The 20947-nt window shown below is 33.3% G+C and overlaps 1 protein-coding gene across 4 annotated transcripts in view; it reads right to left on the reverse strand.

The window, feature by feature from the left end:
• WDR7 (WD repeat domain 7) overlaps positions 1-20947 on the reverse strand; it is a 315698-nt gene that overhangs the window by 192953 nt on the left and 101798 nt on the right. For 2 of the 4 annotated variants that reach the window (XM_012745467.3, XM_012745464.3), the window contains exons 17-19: positions 12829-12981; positions 10242-10360; positions 8383-8506 (exon numbers count right to left, since the gene is read on the reverse strand). In XM_012745467.3, coding sequence (XP_012600921.1) covers positions 8383-8506; positions 10242-10360; positions 12829-12981 — 396 coding nt within the window. The remainder of the gene's footprint in view (positions 1-8382; positions 8507-10241; positions 10361-12828; positions 12982-20947) is intronic. The other 2 variants (XM_012745468.3, XM_012745469.3) reach the window with 2 other exon arrangements.

A 20947-nucleotide genomic window follows, 5' to 3' on the forward strand; every position in this document is an offset into this window, starting at 1 on the left:
TCAAACAAATAAAACAAATTTTTTTTCTTTATGTTTGTGTACTATAAGTGCTAAAATATTAACCAAGTCTGCAAATGTCATGCACAATGAAACCATTTATAAATATTAAAACATATTTAAAATATATATTTGTATCAAAATCTACTTAATAAAAACAGATAGCTGATGGAATAAATCATTAGGACAATATCACTAGGGAAAAATAAAATATAAAATGCCATATTTCAAATAAAAGCAGGGAGAGGAAGAACGGATTAAGCAAGATGTTTATGTATAATTTGATCATTTTAATCCCAGAATTTTATAAATGACACTAAATCAAAATCTACCAGTATTACAATAAAAATATCATAGGTAAAATAGGTTCATATAATTTTCTTACAATTTTAAATCAGTTTTCCTTGCAAACTGCATGATCTAGTCTGACACATGCAGATCACAAGGCCAAACTAAGAAGTCACTGCAAATCTATGTAATATGCAATTAGTCATAAAGAAATAAGAGCATCAGACACACAGCATAAAATTATAAATGCCTCACAATAAAAAAAATTGGATTTCTGCATAAAATTCAGTGTCTAAGAGTTAAGACACCAAAAGATTATCAACTTGGTTTTTGTTCTTAAAAACAAATTGAAAAGGACTCTGAATATCTGTACTGGAATAATCTGTACCAGAATAATGAAAATTTATATTTAAAAGCTTACTAGACACTTGTTCTATTACAAAGACATGTTCCGGTATTCATGTGCAGTGTTTTGTAAAGTACTTTATTTCCATTAGCATTACAAATTTTTGTTCTTCAGCAAATCAGCAAGAGAATAATGGCACAAATCAATATCATACTCTTCATAGCAACTAATATTAGGTCATTTATTATAGCAAAGGCCACTAGAATCTCAGCTAAAGGTATATCACACGTTTCCATTTGAATACCATTTTTTTAAAAGAATGCGTCACAGGTTGAATGAGTATTTTTCTTTTATAAGTCTGCATAGGCTTAAGTACCTTCAACTTCATAAAGCAGACAGTAAGTGAACAAACACCTCAAAGAATGTTATGCCTCCTAGGGGCCTTGCCACCAACTACAACTACGTGAGACATAACAGATTTCTGCATTGAAAGTATGGAGATAGGGAGAGACTTGTGGAAGAGAAAAGGGGAACATAAAGAAATAACGAAAAGTATATAAAAGTCTTTCAGCCCCAACAGCTTTGCAACAGCGGCCGGATGATTACCAGTGTCCTCTAAGAGGGATGAGAGGGAGAGAAGCAGGTGAAAGTGCCACACTTGATGGAATCGCCCCATGTCCTCACTGCTATACAAGGAACAAGTGACTGAATTTCCTTATGCTTCACTCCTTGCTTTGTCCCACAAAGTGGCAACCTGTCACGGGGCTCCTGTTGACAACCTGAAAGCGGACTGTTGGCTCTATTGTTGAGTACCCTGTACATGGAGGAGTTCCCAGGCAGCAGGAAGTGACCTACCCCAGTGGAGTTCCTAACCTATAGCGTTACTTGATGACAGAGTTTTCTGTTTATTACTTAGAAATAAAAGTCCAAATAACCAATCTACCCAGTAATGCTTTCATTTTTAATTTGCCACTTTACTATTCTAATTTCCAAGACTTCTTAAAAAGATGCAAGGAAAATCTTAAGAATATTAAATGTTACCACAAAGAACTCAAGTAATATGGAGCAGATTTTCCTTTTAGATAGTTGTGACTGATTAAGAAATTTCATTGTTATTCCATTAGGTTAGTGGCCAAATATAGATAAGTAGAACAGTTCAATGCTGTTAAATACATGATCAGTCTAGAGCGCTTAAAATTAAGCTCAATAGCTCTGACACTCTGGAAGAAAAAAGAGGAACAAATCCCTTAGGTCCCAATGAAACACTGCAAACAGATAAGATACGGATACAGTGTGTTTTGCATAATATCATTTGTCTTAAGACAAACCCTTTCTGGCTCACGATATTAAGATTCACAAAGAAAAGTAGTAATTTTTAATCTGTATCACTCAGTCATAATTTAATACTTTCCCTTTCTGTTCACAATGCAGAATCATTTCCAGTTGGCTTTGTGAACACTGTAAGGCAACTATTACAAGTATTTCGGAGGAAACCTCACGCTTTAATTTCAGCTGATTCACAAAACAGGCTTTACAAAAGGGGTATTTTAGAATTATCAGTTCTTTGTGAGCATCCAAATGACTCTCCCTTTCTTTCCGCAATTATAATGTTCTTGCTCAAAAAGAAAAGACACCCAGAATGCCACAAAAGCCCTGAGAAAGTAGTGGAGTAAGCAGAAAGTGAGGAGCCAGCAGGGACACCACAAAGTGCTTACGCTAAAGCCTGGGCACTTTTTCATCCAAGAGGTCTTATTTTTTAGCCAATTTACTCTTATTTTACATTTAATTCAAATAAACTTGGTAACCTGGCGTCTACACTCCCACGACACTGAAAACAACAAACTAGAAATCAGGGCAGAACTGCTAGGATTGAGACAAAATAGCCCAAGAGCAATAAAAATTGATAACAATTACCAGACAATAAAAAGAGGAGGAAGGAAAATTATAAAAAATACAATATGAAATGAAAGAGGCATATCCATCTGGGGGCTTTTTCATTCAGATGGAGAGGTACATTCTCTTCCACAAGCAAGTGGTGGCAATTTTACAGCATGGGCCAAAACAACACCTCTGGTTTCTGAGAAGGTTTAAAAAGCCAGAGACTTTTTGAAATATTTCAACAAAACTTGTATAATTTTTTTAAATAATCTGAACATCTAGTGATTTTTCAAACCCTTACTTATCCAGAAAATCATTCCTTAAAAACAACCATCTCAGAGAGTTCCAAATAACTGGAGCATATGTAAAAAAAAGAAAGGAGGAAGAATGTTGTGTAGTTTAAGGCCTTTGGGGGTGGAGGGAACCTCACTTAAAACATATTTATCAAACCCGCTCCCTATCTGTTTCCCCCATCCTCCTCCCACCAATAAACCCTGAAAATATCTGCCTACCAAAGACTATACTATATTTAAATTATTTTTGCCAGCTACAATATACTTTTCCACTACCTCTATAATACATAGTTCCTCCTTACCTTCTTGTATATTGTTGGTCCATCCACATTTGTGTTCAGAATGACCACTACTTTATAATCATCAGAAAAGTGACTTCAATTCCAGGTTAAAATAGGTACTACAATGTGGCTTGAAAGTCAAACCCAAAACATTTACTAGGAGGGTCTTTCATTGAACAAAGAAATCCTATTCTGTTTCCAAGGGGGATAAAAAGACCAGCCTAACCCTGGTAACCTTAACACAAAAGGAAGCTAAAAAGGCAGGGACTCGATAAGAACAAAGGATTGTGCTTTCTGATGACATCAATACGTATTAAACACGATGTGTTACACATCCCTCTATCAATATCTGAGATGATAAATTTGCAAATTAATACTACATTGGCCATAACTGCATAAAATTACAATGGTACCCGCTTTAGAAGAGATTTTGATTTATATAATGGTAGTGACTTTTATGTGTTTAATGTTTCTGAAACTAAAAGAGGAGATGAGCCACTGTGCGCAAGCGGAATACAATGTGAGAGAAATAATTACGCTTGTGACCTCATGCCCTATAAGGTCACTCTGCATCGCAGGCCAAAGGAAATCAGGAACCATCAGCATTTACCTCCGAGTAGTCACTGACAGAAATGAAGGGCAAGTGTGAGTGTATTTCATAAACCAGCAGGTGCTTGACCTCATAAAAAAGTCAATTATCAAAATGCTACATGTAGAATGTCACAAATAAGAAATACATAAAATTGGGTTCTGTGCAACATCTGTACTTCAAAGTAATTCTGAGACAACTCATAACATTTATCTTTACCCAAATTATAATACAACAGTTTCACAAAATAAAATTAATCCCTATTGTGTAAGAATGATCAATAGAATTTTTAAAAAGTGTTTTGGAACATAGAAGTGACTACATATACATGCTAAAGAGGACTCGGGCAAGATCTGAAATATTTATATAAGTCAGTATTACAAAAATGTATGTAGTATGTATTGTTTGAGTCCTATTACCATTAGAATAGGAATCACAATGCACTTATCCTCAAATTTTCTATCAGAAATTAGGCATCAAAAGTTTATATGCTCACATTTGTAAAGGATGAAATGTTTCCTGACTGGGTCAAGGACAGAGCTCTGTTACTTGAAGCAAAATTCTTATAACACTCAATTAGGACTTGATTCTTATAAAAATCTGTGAATTGGCTTTTCACAGTTAAGGCAGACTACTGCCCTTTTTTCTTCCTAGTAATCGCCAGTCTACTGCCAGAATCCCTGGGCCATATAAATTAAAGTGAATTCTGAGGCAGCAGCAATAAGGAGAACAAAACTATTGAAACCAGTATAGGAAAGAGGGGGACAGCCAGCCAACATTCACTGCTTGCACTATGCACTGTGCTGGAAGCCTTACAAAGTTTCTCATTTAATGCTCTCAAGAGTCCTCAGACCCAGGCACAGTGACACACTTGTAGTCCCAGCTGCTCAGGAGGCTAAGGCAGGAATATCCCTTGAGCTCAGGAGTTCGAGTCGGGCAACATAGCAAGACCCCATCAAGAGAGAGAGAGACAGAGACAGACAACTGGCTTTGACCCATTACTTTTCTTAGGTGCTCAAACCTGCGACAGGTTTTTTTATTGCATAATGTACCTAAATAAAATACAGAAGATCTCAATCAATAAGATGAGTTGACTTGAATTGTCACTTACTCCTAGCCCAATCATTTACTGACTAAAAACTCAGAGAAAGTTACTATCCCACTTTAAACCTCTGACTCCAAGTCTCTAAGATGAAGGTCTATCAGTCCAAAAGCCCTCTATGGCATTCTACTTTTCCGATAAGAGCATTTTCTGAGTTTTAGGCAAATACCTAATAAAGGCACTCTGAGACAAAGCTCAGTCATAAGTTAGGAGCTGCCAATATTGCTTAGGAAATTACAGCAGTTTTTAAATGTTTCGAAAGATTAAATTATAAGAAAATATCTGATGACTGGTATGTTTACCAGATCTATTGCTTAAATATTTTGCCTACTTTGTGATTAAGAAGATTCCTATGCTGGAAACAGGTTTTTTTTTTTTTTTTTTTTGGAAACAGGTTTTAAGTTCCTAAAACAATGCTTTATAGTGTAACCTGCTACAATGATCATCTCCTTAAACATTAGTGAGAATGGTGGAGGCGATTTCAGTACAAGCATGTGGGTGGCAGGTGTGGGCTGTCTACCAGCTGGCTCCATAACCTTTTGATCCCTTCGGACAGCAAATCTGTTCAACAGCCCTATGCGGTCATTCCTCATTTGTTGTATGCTTTCTTTTCCTTTCATACATTCAGAATCCCTACTCCTTTAGCTTGACATCCTTTTATTAAAATAGAAAGCTCCCAGTAAAAGCAAACTGAAACTAATTTTACACTCAGTCAGTATAAAAGTTCCAGAAAAGATTAACATATTATATCAAGAGTTGTTAGTGTGTGATGTTTTAGTTACATGTGCAATGCATGTTTGTTTATTCTTTTGCTAAAAAAACAATTACAGTCACTGACAGGCTTAAAGTTTAAGTAAGCCAGCATTTAGTTAATAATGAAGTACTCCAGGATACTATAATTAAATACAAAGGACTTAATTACATAAATAGAAAGGTTTAAATTTGACCTAAGAACAACCCAACTTAGGTTTAAACAGTGATGATGAGAACCATTAAAGAGGAATATTCTAACAATTTTTTTTCTGCTCTATTTTGTTGTTGTTAAATATAATATGGCTGGAAAGGACACTGTCTGAAAGTAGTATTAGTTAAACCCCGTATCTAATTATTCTTCCACTCTCAATTAGGTCTAAGGATGCTGGAGCAGAAAGGATAGAATAATTAGTGGTTAAGAGAATGAATGTTTGAGTCTGACAGTCACTTAGTAACTGAGGGGCCTTCAGAAAGTTTCTTAATCTCTCCTGGCCTCAGTTAACTCACCTGAAAGGAAACAAAAGGGGTAGGGAATTGGGGGGGGGGCATGAGGACAATAGTACCTACTTTCCAAGTTTATTGTAATGGTTAAATGAAATAACAAGGCCCAGGTACTTAGCAAAAGCCTGACACAGAGAAAGCATCCAATTAATGGTAGGTATCAGTATTATTTTACTTATACTTTATCCTCTCTGAACCCACTAACAGACCTCTTGCTTAGCAACAGAGGCCTTTCTATGCCACAAATGTCATTTGTGACTATATCATGCCCTAAACTAACTCATGCTTTCCAGGAACAAAATAAAATGGCATCCACTACAAATGCAAATGGCCCTTCTCTTCCCAAACTGTCAAGAATACAACACTGTACTAATCTGTGGTGTTTTACTTAGACCTTTATATGCAATCAGTAAATCAAGGGTTAGAAGTTATCTTTTATTTCACCCTATTTACATTTAATGTCTGGATCTCATATCCCCTTCTGTAATAGTCCCCTAGCTACTTATTCTACTTCAATCCATTCCCCCACTTCACACTAGTCCACCACTCTAAATGACGTCTTAAAAATGTTTCTCAATACTTTCATAAGGCTGGGCGCAGTTGCTCATGCCTGTAATCCTAGCACTCTGGGAGGCCCAGGCGGGCAGATTGCTCAAGGTCAGGAGTTCAAAACCAGCCTGAGTAAGTGCAAGACTCTGTCTCTACTATAAATAGAAAGAAATTAATTGGCTAACTAATATACATATACAAAAAATTACCCGGGCATGGTGGCGCATGCCTGTAGTCCCAGCTACTCGGGAGGCTGAGGCAATAGGATTGCTTGAGCCCAGGAGTTTGAGGTTGCTGTGAGCTAGGCTGATGCCACGGCACTCACTCTAGCCTGGGCAATAAAGCGAGACTGTCTCAAAAAAAAAATTTTGTTTTTCATAAAAACATTCTCATTTTATTTTAGTTTTACATAGAGTCCATGGGTCTACCGGCCTGGTTTTCAAAATTTAATTTCCTATTATTAAAATGCAAACATTTTCAGTAAGTAAAGGTAAACTAATATTCACTGAGTACATATTCTACTACAAAACAGTTAAGAATTTTAACTGGGGTTGTTAATGTGTGATGTTTATATGTGAAATACATATTTGAATTTTTATAGATTATACAGTATTTATTTAACAAATAGAGTGCTTACTATGGGCTAGGTACTGTCCTGTGTACTTACAAACATTAACTCTTCCTTACACATAATAACCCTATAAAGTCCTACTATCATCTTCATTTTATCTGTGACGAAACTAAGGCTAAGAAAGCTTAAGTAAAGTGCCCAAGATCACATGCCTAAATATTCACTACAGTCACCTCTGGCAAAACATCTGGTAGAGTTAGACCAGTTATAACAGTTATGACCCTTTCCGAATTTTGTTTTCATTTTCCTTTTTGTACAATCATATACTGTCTATCTTGACATGAGTAATGAGTATTTCACTACCGAGAATAACGACTATCAGCAAAAGATTATTTAAAATGAATCCACCTAAAACCCAGGCTAAATTTTCATAGTAAACATTTTTTTAAAACATATTGTTGAGACTTAATCTTTAAAAAGTGAAACTAATTTATCTTATAATCAATATAATTTAGGTTAAAATTTTACTTCTAAACATTTTATAGAAGAGTAGAGAATTAGTCAAATGCTGAATTGGGAATGGGCACACTTTTTCTGAGAAGAAAAGAACTGTGATAACACAATATAACTTTTGCCAATGTACATTTGACCTAGCAGTATGACTACAAAGGTTTTATTTTGCGAGAAATATTCGAAAACTTTAACAATTTTCCCAATATGTTTAAATTATGCTCTTTGGAAGACCCATTATTTAAAATCATTGCTACTTTTCTCTTTTTCAATAATACACAGATCTAACTCTACCAGATCTTTGTTTTTAAAGAATTCACAATTCCAACTTCAACTGGAAAAGGATTGTATATTTGCACTTGCATATCATCAGATCAATATTTAAACAAGTTGGCATCCACAAGTATAAGGCCATGGGCAGAGACAGATGTTAGTGTTAAATACAGGATATTTGATTGGAAATTAATTTTATAAGGGGTCAGTTCATTAATGGGTATTTTGATATTAGATAGCTCTTGGTTTTTTTTGTTTTTTTTTTAACCAAATGCCAAACTATAGAGAGTCAGAAAATAAAGCAGAATTTGAGGATCCTTTCTATTCACTTTAAGGTTAACCACTCATTTTTGTTGATAGGTAGTAGCATACATATCTGTGAGTTTGGGTTCTTTTCCACATATCCTTAACAAACAAACATTGTAGAAAAGAAAAGCATGACAACTCTTACGTGATATGACATGGTCCATGTATTGAGGTAAATAAGGAGCCCAGGCATCGATGGTTTCCTTCCGTCCTGCCTGCTCAATTCTTCTCAATTCTGCTAGAAGCAGAGCCTGTGCAGCTTCTCTTACCTAAGAAAATCACAGATCCAAATGTAAAAATAGAAAACAGATCAGTTGATGAGGTATTTATAAACTAGAAAGTTCATAATGAAATAGAGCTAGAAAAAATAAAAACCGTATTTATTTACATGAGAAAAACTACTAACCAAATAATGAATTAAATACTTAAAGAGGAATAAACTGAATGCTAGCAAGTTATCAAGCACATCTTAATTAATGATCTCACTGAGAAATATTTTAACATTAATGGATGGAATTATGTTTGAACATTTAATCAACTTTGGGTTTAAAACTTCATTTTTCTAAGTATTCTTGAGCTTTAGTGTAGCATTTGAAGTTTAAAATTTCCACATTATAATATACTATAATATATAATTAATATTAACAATATTATTAAAGTCACAATTACTGTTAAAATTTTCTCTTTTAGACCAAAAAAATTCAGCCATATCTACTGAATTTCTTTATATTATGTATGCTAATTAGGTATTATTTACACAAATAGGTATAAATTCACATGATTCACGTGTACCTAAGATATGCTTAAACAATTTGTTTTTGACAAATAGGCGAATGTATTTCTGTGTAATGGCATAACTTTTTTTAGTTCTATAGAGAAAATCATTTTTCTAAATTACATCCATTTTTTCAATGTGGCATACACCTTTTGTTTTGCAGTTTTAGTTTAGTTTTATTTTGATGTTGGCAAAAGCGCCACAGGCATGAGGTCAACAAAGGTAGTCAATATTAAGTGATACACTAACCAATCTGAATCAAAGTTTGAGTAAAACTTTTGTTTTTTAATGTAAGTAACTTTTGAAGTGAATTCAAAATGTTATTCAATACAAACCCATGAAAATTTTAATATTCTTCAACCCCACTTGGAGTTGAGTAAAGAGAAACCAGAAAAGGGGGAAATATGTTACTAGTATTTACTGGAAAACTATTATTTAAAAAATTAAAAATCTTGAATAATAAGAACTGCTATAGCTATATAGAGCAAATGCCATAATAAGGAAAATCTCTATAAAACATTTCCTTATCCCTGGTGATATTATACCCTGAGTAATATCTAATATAGCATTAGTCCATTAACACAAAATAATGACTATCATTTATTGAGCTTCTAGCACGTGTCAGACTCTGTACTTACTGTTTTACTTGCATTATCTTATTTGATCCTGACAGCAATCCCATGAGGAATATATTATTATCCCCACTTTACAAATGAGCTTCAAATAGGTTAAGTAAATTGCCCAGGGTCACAAAGTTAATAATTAGTGGGACTGATATTTAAACCGAGGTCTCTTCTAATTCTAAGACCTTCTCCTTTTACAATAACACAGTATCTTCCATTGGACTATAGCCATTGACTTAGAATTTGACGGCTGTGATTACACTGAGCCTGTGATTTTAGGGGAGGTGGGTTTATGTATTTCTTCGTGCATGTGTGTGTGTGATGTATATAGAAACCAAAATGTCATAGTTCTATAAAGTATATAAAATTTTTTTTAATCAGTCACTGGATTAAAAAATGAATAAACAAGCTGGAACAATACTGGTTAGTATATAAACTGAAAAAGACATAGAAATCATGAATCCATATTTTCCATGACATAATAAACAGCTGATAAGTTAAACATTAACCATATTTGTTTCAAATTTACATTTGACTGATGCTTTGATGATTTTTTTTATTTTTATGATTGCCTTTATAATATTATTTCATTATTATTGACATTACCTCCAAGCAACGATCTTGCCATCTTCGGGCCAGCATCTCCAGAAGTGGAGGCCTAAATTTATCCAATCCCAGCAGGTCTGGCAGCATAACACAGTGCATAGCAGCTAACTGACTCCATCCTGTTAAAATGTAATACATTATAAATACTTTAAACATTTTGGCATTCTCAAAGTCACAAGTTTTTCTTTATGTAAATATACCAAAAACGGACCCAAAAAGGACAGATCTGCTAAGTTACGTTATGATTTCAACTTAATATGAGGTATTTTGTACGAAGAATTATATCCAATGCATTTCATCCCTAAATAATGTATTTGATACCTATAAAAACTCTCAATAGTTTAAGACAAATAATTTCCACATAAAGTATATCCAATTGACAAGGAAAATACATTTCTAAACAGTCCCTCCAAAATAAAACATATATTAAGGGACAGTAAAGCATAAAAATAAAGCTGTACTAGAAATACAGATTTGAAGCCACTGCCAGTTAAAAGGGTATTCACACAGATATCTAAAAATACGTTCATGTCACTTAAGGCATGGCCATCTGTGTGTTGCCATTGTGTCAGCCAAAAGAGATGTCTTCCCTTTTCTGTCAGGGGGCCTTTAATTAAGGTACTTACTGAGCCCTTTTCTTACAAAATGCATCATACACTTAATCACAATCATAGCTGTTACAAGTAACATAACACCAATTTTGAGAGAAAAAATGAATTCAGATGTCTCACAAAATAAAAACCTAAGATTTACAAAATCTTAAAAATCATTAACTCTAATCTATGGGAATAAAAGTTACTTTTCCCAAAGTTCGAATTCACAATATGGAACTTGATTATATGAAAAAGACACACACTGTATACCACTATCATACATAAAAGTACTAGTATACAGACATTTTTGAATAATCATGTCAACCCTATTTTAAAGGTGTCTGAAAAATATATACACTATAAATGCCTCATTCTTGCCAAATTATGTATGAGGCCACTATTAACCCACAATAATTAACATTACATCCTGGGGATAACATTTAAATACAAATAATTAAGAGATGCAAAAATAAGTCTACTACCATGTTACAAGGTGTGTTATCTATGAACATATAATTTTTGCAAATCAATGTTTTGAAATAACCTAAACTGTAGTCTTCTAAAATAATGACAAAAAACCTACCATAAAATTCAAAATGATCAATGGAATTGTTAAGAGTGAGGGGTAGAGAGACAGACAAGTCACCTACCTAAAGATTCATTCTTTCAATAAGGAAATTCTCATCAACTGATAATACGCAATTATATTAAGGTGACAGGAACACATATTTTAGATTATAATTTATTTATAACAGGGAGATATAATTTATTATGTATATACATATTTATATACATGTGCATATATATATAAATTACCTAGCAATTTCTTAAAGAATTTTAATGTTTCATAGAAATATGAAGTATATTTACGAACTAAATTTTAATATTATAATTCTCACCAAGGCCTGAAGCCTAACAGATTTTTTTTTGAATTAACAAATGACTGTCTTTCACAACAGCTTAATATGACTCTAATTATTCTTCCTAAAATCCAAGGCACAAATCTTAGCACAGTTTTATGACAGAGAAACCAAAAATGAAGTTACTCTTTTCAGTTCCTATGTTTTCTTTCCAGAGAAGTGGAACTTGCAACCCATGTTCTGTAATTCACAGACATTGCAACATTCCTTCTGTTGGAATGACTAGTGATATTACTTTTTAGTGAAGAACTAGAATCATTCCGAGTTATAGTTCAGCTTTTGTAAACGCCCTCTTTTATATTATATAAACTGCTAAAGACTGACACTGCAACAAAGACTGGATATAATTCAGAGCTCACAAATTCCGTTAAGCTTCTAGGCAGTACAAATAATCCCAGATAGGTCTTGTGGAAAAAGTTTTGTAGACCCTATGCACATTTTTCAAAGCTCCAAAAATACTTTTCATTTGTGTAACTCCACAGGGATAATATGGTAGCCCAACTACATCTTAAAAATTGAAATTATAGATTTTTGCCTCAGCCTGAAACAGAAATACTAAGGAGGATAAATAGGTAAGTCCCTATCAGACTATAATCACTGATGCCAATTATCAATTTAAATACTTTTCAAATGACAATGTAAATTAAGAGACTTCCTTATATTCCTCTCTAACCAGGGCATACAGTTGTGTAAAGATAGCAAAATGTGTCTATCAAAGTAATGACACATATAAAATAAATCCATTACCTTTAATGCCAGAGATCACATGGCAAACGCTATCATGAAAACCAACCAATCCACCTTTAACATCAACTTTGCATCAAATATTACCGTCTTTGTACTGGTTTAAGAACATTCTAGATCATAAGAAACATGGTTTATACCAGCCAGCAGTAACGTTACATTTTTATAACTGGCTCTTGTCATTGACATTAGCAAATAAAGTTATAAACAGCGACTTTAGGATCTCATATATAACAAAGCAGATGAATGTATAAATCAGATAAAAAGAACATGTTTGTTAGAATAAAGCACAGATTGGAAGAAAGTGGTTAGAAAGTTGAGAGAGAATACCTTCATTTACTAAGAAACAGGTATGTAAAGCAGGAGCAGAAGCAGGGTCAGAGCCAGAGTGATCAGCAGCAGACCGCGCGGAAACGACAGGTGCGGCAACTTGCAGAGGAAAAGAGAAGAGAGGAGGAGGAGAGAATTGAGGTACAGCAGTTTCTGAAAAAAAGCCTAGTATTAGTGAAGAATGAAAAACAAAGTTTGCAAAATATAGTGAATGCAGAACTGAAACATGATGTTTTAATCGGAAGGGCATGATCATTAAGGATTACAGCAGGGAAATGATATATTTTATTGAATAACAATGACAGTATAATTCAAATTCCTCTTAAAGTCAAAATCTATTTAATATTATAGACAGATGATGTGTCAACAATACAAAACACGGCTCTAAAACAACAAAGGCAATAAAGAAAAACTGATAACGTATTAAAAATTAGCAAGAGTGTCAATTTTTTAAATGTATCTCATAATGAAAAAGTTTATGTTGGTCTTCATTTTGTCAATTACATTTTCTAATAATTTATTCTAACATTATGTGTAAATTATTTTTAAATATCACAAACCAATATTCACTGAGATCATTTCAATTTTCCACACTATTTTATTAAAAATTCAATTTAAAATATACCATGCACTCTTGTTAAAAGAATCCTATATTGTTTTATTCACTGAAATTTAAAAATATTTTTATTATACAAATGCTTTATATACTAAAAGTAATTATTGTGAATTTTATAATTCTTATAGAATAGATGTACTAATTCCCTCCCCTCCCCCCAAAAAAGTTATGTTGCCAGGAAAATGTTTCAGCTTAAATTATCATATGAAAAAGCAAAAGGACCGTATGGCACACACATTCTACAACTGGAGGTCAATGTTAAGATTTAGAGGTCACCATTTGACACTTCCTTCCTATGGAGAAATTACCATATGTCATGCACAAGCATCTTCAAATTAATCCCTCTCCTTTCTTCTGTCATTGAACAGCAATAGGTTTGGGCTCCTGAACAGATTAAGCATTGTCTGCTGAATGATATGTTTGCTTTTCATGCAGTGAAGTTCTTTTGTGACGACAGGACAGCTGCATGAAAACAACTTTTTCATAATTTCCACACGAATGCATCATAATGTCAATCAGGCACGTGTGAGGTAAACAGTAGAACTCAAAGAAGTCCATGAAAAGTAACATAAAAAGAAACTCTAACTCCATAAACCCTAAGAAGCACATCTTACACACATGAAAGTTTATTCTCGGAAATTATAATTCTTTATTATTACAAGAGACTTGGTTTCTGTTCCTTATGAAATTACAATTATTTTTATAATATTATACTTACAAAAGAAATAGAGTTGCTTTTAATTGTATATTTCATGTGATCGATGAACTCCATTATAAAGTAACCTTATAAAGAAATCCCAAACATTTCTTCTATATTCCATGGATTAACTTTATTTTTTATCATTTTTAATTATAAATTCAGTGATTATGACCAATAAAATAGTCACCTCCCCAAAGTTGGCAAGTCTTGGTGGCAAGGAGTAAATTTTCAGGTTTTAGCTTTCATGCCACCAAAATGCTGAGGAAGTTACTTTGGTGGCTTCCAATAGCTGGGACTTTTCTGTAATTTCACTATTTGAAAAGGGGGAGAAATTATTATCCCTGGAAAGTCTGTGCTAATACTGAGTGATTTTACCCTTAATTTTGTAAGGACACTAGAATGAGTGAGGAAATTCAATACAAATGAATAACAGTTTAGGATTGAGTGATCATTACCCTAGCTGGATCAAAGAAGTAGTGGGATTAGACTAAAATATTCTAAGGCACAGTGCAAAAGGAAACTAGAAATGCTACTGGCAAAACTGCAAGAGTAAACATATGTATTTATAGAATACTATTCAACATACATAACTATTTTTAAGGAGAAAAAAATAGATTCTGGGTATTTTTAGAGTCATGTTTAAATGACATTTCATATAGAAAAAGGCATTTATACTTGTCCTTTAATAAATTCTGTAGGCACTAAAAATCAAGAAAAATACCATAATAGAAATAAAGGAATCAGATTTACTATGCTTTAAAAAACCTCTGCATCACCACCAAAAACTACTTTGTTCATGATGCCTCATAACTGAAATGGCAGAATCTGGAAATTTCATAATTCATTGAAAAATTAAACTCTACTACAGCTTTTACAACTATCCACACATAGAAAAATCAGCAACAGAGATTAGCAGGAAAAAGAAATACCACTTCTATGATAAAAAGCTCAGAATTTAATGATAATCAATCTGAAAAGTTATACATGGTAGTCATTATCGAAATTTTACACCATAAAACATAATCAAGGCCGGGCGCTGTGGCTCACGCCTGTAATCCTAGCTCTTGGGAGGCCGAGGCGGGCGGATTGCTCAAGGTCAGGAGTTCAAAACCAGCCTGAGCAAGAGCGAGACCCCGTCTCTACTACAAATAGAAAGAAATTAATTGGCCAACTGATATATATATAAAAAAATTAGCCGGGCATGGTGGCGCATGCCTGTAGTCCCAGCTACCCGGGAGGCTGAGGCAGAAGGATCACTCGAGCCCAGGAGTTTGAGGTTGCTGTGAGCTAGGCTGACGCCACGGCACTCACTCTAGCCTGGGCAACAAAGTGAGACTCTGTCTCAAAAAAAAAAAAAAAAAAAAAAAAACCATAATCAAGTATTTGATTTCTTAAAACAGAAGAGCTGCTACATCACCTATTAATTTGCTTCTCCTATGAAGGATTAGCAAAACATAAGGGAAAACAATTTCAGCACAGCTTCAAAATAGTGACACAGTTATATTATTTTACCTGGAAGGGGCCTAAAGAACTTAAAAGTAAGTAATTTGGCAGCTAAGAGCCTCCTCGACTGTTCGCTCTCACATAAGAAAATAGATGACGATTAACAAACTTGTGTATGCACACAACTGTTCTGCTCTGGCCTCCCTTAAACAGCAAATATATGCATACTCAATATTACAATATCCATGGTTCTATTTTTGAATAGATGCATTTAAGTTTTCATTTGAAATTTGATTTTCCAAATTCCATTTTCCCTACTCCCATTGTGACATTAAAAACATATATAGGAAAGTTAACATACTTTGGGTGGCAAGTGCTCTCTGCATTTTGGTATAAATATAATAATTTGCCTCCCAGTACATGGACACAAATAGCCTTTTCAATACATTTTTCAGAGGAAAAAAATTTAAAAAGTAAAAAAGAAAATGCAATGCTTAAGGAAGTAAGTTTTCTCAAAACTTAACACTAGAAAATGAATAAAATTCTGTAATGATGAATCACTTTGAAGTATTTCATGGTAATCATGATGCTGTGGGGAGAGGAGAGGAGAAAGGAGGAAGAGGAGGAAACATGAAAAAATTAGAAATTAGGAAACTTTACAGAGTCAACCACCAAGTATTTAACATAAAGGCATTCTGTACTGCGTCTGCCATCTAGCATAAATATCTTAGAGCAGCATTTGCCTTTTTATAATTTTCCTTTATGCCTAAAGCTTTGTCTTAGATAGACATGCTAGTAATCTTTTAAATCAACATGAACATCAGGGTAAATCATTAATTCAGCTTTCATTACCTCTTTTTTAATGCCTTACTTTTTGAGGTACAAAACTACATAATGCTAGGCTGCTCTTCACGATCTTTGAAGAAAATAAAAAAAAAACTATATAATGCAACATCCTGTTTGATTAGGCAGAGTGTATTACATCTCCAATGCTTTATGCAATTAGTATAATTAATACAGTAACTTTGCTATTTATGCAATTTTAGCAAGAAAACTCTAATTCTCCTTCTAATTTCTTTTGATATCTGCAAACTCCCATTTGATATTATTTCCTAATGCCAAAAAAATGACCAAAAACTATAATAAATTCATTATGACAGAAGATTAGAAAACAAGTATAGTAGTAATTGATGATCTAAAAAACTTTCTCCCTAAAGAAAGTAAGCCTCAGACTTTGTATGTGAATGTGCGTAGTAATTATAAAGATTGTGTAATCATAAAGAACCCCATTATAATGCTGTCCTTCAGCATCATACCACTGGGCCCAGATAAAGATAAAAGTGCCTTCAGATGGGATCCTCAAGGGCTTTCTAACTAAGCCCCCTATGTTTATCTACAAAATATGCCTGATGAGATAAAACAGTTTAGTTATTACACAAGAAGGTACTGCACTTTAATTCAGCATATTTTAACATGTCCCATAGAATTGACAGCTCATGCAACATGAAAGGTATACAATAATTTTTCAAGATTATGAATGGCTGAAAATGTCATTATTTTGCCTCTTGATTGATAGTTTACATGAAGAATTCTAAAATGAAAAAAAATCATTTTTAAGAAACTATTCCATTCTCCTCTAGCTTAGAGTTACTATTAAGAAGTCTAATAACACTTTTATTCCTGAAATGTAACTAATGAAACTATTAAAATTAGTACAAATGTTACAAGAAACTACAAAGAAAATAAATGTAAGTAGTATGCTCATAAAAGATGTATTTGAAAACTAGTAACAAGCAAAAGCAATTATATGAGCAGCTATGACAATTTCAAATATACCACTTACGCAAAGTTGGGGTTTTTGTGGAATGTCGTAAATTGGTATTTCTGGACACTCTGCATTTCATAAACAAATCCCTGCCTTAAGAGGCTACTGCAGAGTTCTTGGGCAACATGGCTTAATTGTCATGGTCAGTTGTTGTAGGAAATAAATGAAAAACATACAGAGGAAAGTGCATGGTATGTGCTAAATGAATCACTTAATCATATTTTAAATGTATTCATACCATTCATCATTGTGCTGATACAAACTATATATAAAAACTTTAGGTGATGGATTAATAATCTAGACCCTTTCATTTACATATGGAACCACTAAATGAACAACACATTTAGAAGTAATATAGAAATGTACTATTAAACATTTTTTTGAAAAAAGGATATACTTAAAGTACTGTAAAAGAAGAACACAAATAACTAAGGCAACGGGGCAGTACAAAGTTCCAGGCAATAGAAAGGCAAACAACCTGCCATAGCAGAATGAATGAACAGTCCAAGACAGCATTTTGACAAACAGGTACATATCCGAAGGCAACACACAAAAGTGCTTATAATGTTTGAAAAATACAGTAACACTACTTAACAATCTCTCGATTACCACTGAATTTTATCAGAATTAGAATTCCAATGTGATAATTTTCACGTTGGCCTATAACTTCAGACAGTCAAAAATAAACAAAATTTCTATATAAATTCTCCTTCATTACTAACATCCAAAATAAAAAAAAAAAAAAAGAGTTCTCTAAGACCATGAGAAGAGAGTTTGTTTGGTGAAAGATAAATGTATAACATAAACACTAACTTGAATTGTATATGGAGGCTAATTTCACCTAACACTAAATAAATGATCATTACTGTGTGACAGGTATTAGGCTAAGCATACAAAAACACACAAAGATTAGACAAAGTCCCTGCCCACAAGGCACTTGTAGTCTACTAGTAGAAACACAAAAAACCAATTAAACTATTATCATAAATTATACTCCTCTGGATTTCCTCCAATAGACAACAGCTCCTGAGGGCAGGATTTGTTTTCTCAGCCCTGACATCCTCAGCACTTCTAGACATGTTGGTTCTAGAAACAAAGATTGGTATTGACACATTTATTCCAAACCAAATCAAGTGACTGAATATGTATGGGGGTTGGTTTCCATATTTACAATTCTATACCACTATACTTTTCATCTAAACTTGGACTAATAATTATCATAGCTTTATATTATATTATCTTTATATCTCATTGTGAAGAAGATTTGTTCTTCTTTAAAGTTGCCTTGATTTTTTGGTACCATTTGCTTTTTCATGTAAATTTAAAATGAGCTTGTCAATTTTCACAAAACTACCTGCTGGAGTTTTGCTTGGGATTGCATTGAATCTATAGATACATCTATTTAAAAAAAAAATTGGCATGCTCACCATATTGTACCTTATGATCCTTGAAAATTGCATATCTTCCATTTATTTATATATTCTGTAATTGTTCTAATATTTTATAATTTTCTGCATTGAGGACTTGTGCATTTTGTTGAATTAATTCTACTGCACTTAATGTTTTAAGCTAGTGAATAATGTATATTTTAAAAAGTTATATTTTCTAATTTTGGGGTTACTAGAATATAGAATTTCTTTCTCTATATTTCTCTTACACTCAATGCACAGATAAAATATTAGAAGAAATGAATATCTAATTTTTTAATTTTCACTTAAAAAGTCATGTTGCCTGTATATGACAGCTTCATTGTATCTTGTACTATATTATACTGATTAGATCTCTAATACTAAAGTGGAGAGAGAGAACATTCTGTTATGAATATTTCACCCTTCAGTGTACAAGATACTCTTTATCAGATAAAAGAAGTTCCCTTCTACTTCTAGTTTGCTAAGAATTTCTACCATTAATAAGTGATGAGTTTTATCATATATGTACCTTTTGGCATCTCTTAAAAAGATCATATGATTTTATTCTTTTGTTCTCTAAGTGTGGTGAATTATATTGATTGAAACTTGAATGTTACACTAGCCTTGCATTTCTGGAATAAACTCAACTTGTTCATGGTACATTTTTTTGTATTCAATTGATTTAGTTGCTAATATTGTGTGTTGGATATTTGTACTTATATTAATAAGGATCACTGCCCAGTGAGTGATTTTCCTTTCTTGTAATATTTATGTCAAGTATTATAAACAAGATTATGCTTATCTTTTTCTATTCTTTGGAAGAGTTTTTGTAAAATTGGTGTTATTTTTTCTTTCATTTTTAAGCAGCTTTATTTGTAGTAAAATTTTCATATAATAAATGTTACTTAAAAAGTAAAAAAAAAAAGAAGCATAAAGATAGATTCATTTATTCAACAAATATTTACTGAGTTCCTTCTCTATATCACCCCTTGTTCCAAGCACTTGCAATAAATAAGTGAACAAAACAGAAAAAAATGTCCCTGTTCTATAAGCTTCCACAGCAGATCCAAGTTATAATATAAGCCAATTTACAAAAAGAGAGGCAAATAAGTTCAAAGACAAAATTTTGGGGAATTCTTAAATTCATTCATTCACCTGACATATGTACTCCAGGTCTAGGGTTTTTTTTACTACAGATCCTGGAAAAGAACAGTGATAAACTGGCCGGGCGCGGTGGCTCACGCCTGTAATCCTAGCACTTTGGGAGGCCGAGACGGGCGGATTGCTCAAGGTCAGGAGTTCGAAACCAGCCTGAATGAGACCCCGTCTCTACCAAAAATAGAAAGAAATTAATTGGTCAACTAAAAATATATATATACAAAAAATTAGCCGGGCATGGTGGCGCATGCCTGTAGTCCCAGCTACTTGGGAGGCTGAGGCAGTAGGATTGCTGAGCCCAGGAGTGTGAGGTTGCTGTGAGCTAGGCTGACGCCACGGCACTCACTCTAGCCTGGGCAACAAAGTGAGACTCTGTCTCAAAAAAAAAAAAAAAAAAAAGAATAGTGATAAACTATTGATTAATTTATATAAATATCACCTGAGGTAATTTAACAATGACTATCTGTTATTTCTAAGTTTAAATAACCTAACTTGAGCCAAAATCTTAAAAGTAGCAAGAGTAATAAAGTAATGTTACATACAGAGGAACAAAGAACATCTTGTTATATAAGATTTCTTGTTAGAAAGACAAGAAAGACAACAACGGAGTATCATCTTTAAAGTATTAAAAAATAAAAATGGTCAACTTAGAGTTATATACCAGACAAAAATATCTTTCAAAAACAAAGGCAAATAAATAAGTTTTCAAGCTGGGCATAGTGACACACACCTGTAATCCCAGCCACTTGGGAGGATGAGGTGGGAGGATTGCTTGGGCTCAGGAGTTTGAGACCAGCCTGGGCAACATAGCAAGATCCCATCTCAAAAACAAAATGTTTTCAGACATTAAGAAAACCTTAAAGAACAGCAGATTCACAGTACAAGAAGTGTTAAAGGAAGTCCTTTAGGCAGAAGGAAAGCTATATCAGATCACCAAGGTAACTATGTGGGTACAGAAATATGTTTTT

The sequence above is a fragment of the Microcebus murinus genome, chromosome 17 (genome assembly GCF_040939455.1).
Source record: "Microcebus murinus isolate Inina chromosome 17, M.murinus_Inina_mat1.0, whole genome shotgun sequence".
NCBI classification, from domain to species: Eukaryota; Metazoa; Chordata; class Mammalia; order Primates; family Cheirogaleidae; genus Microcebus; species Microcebus murinus.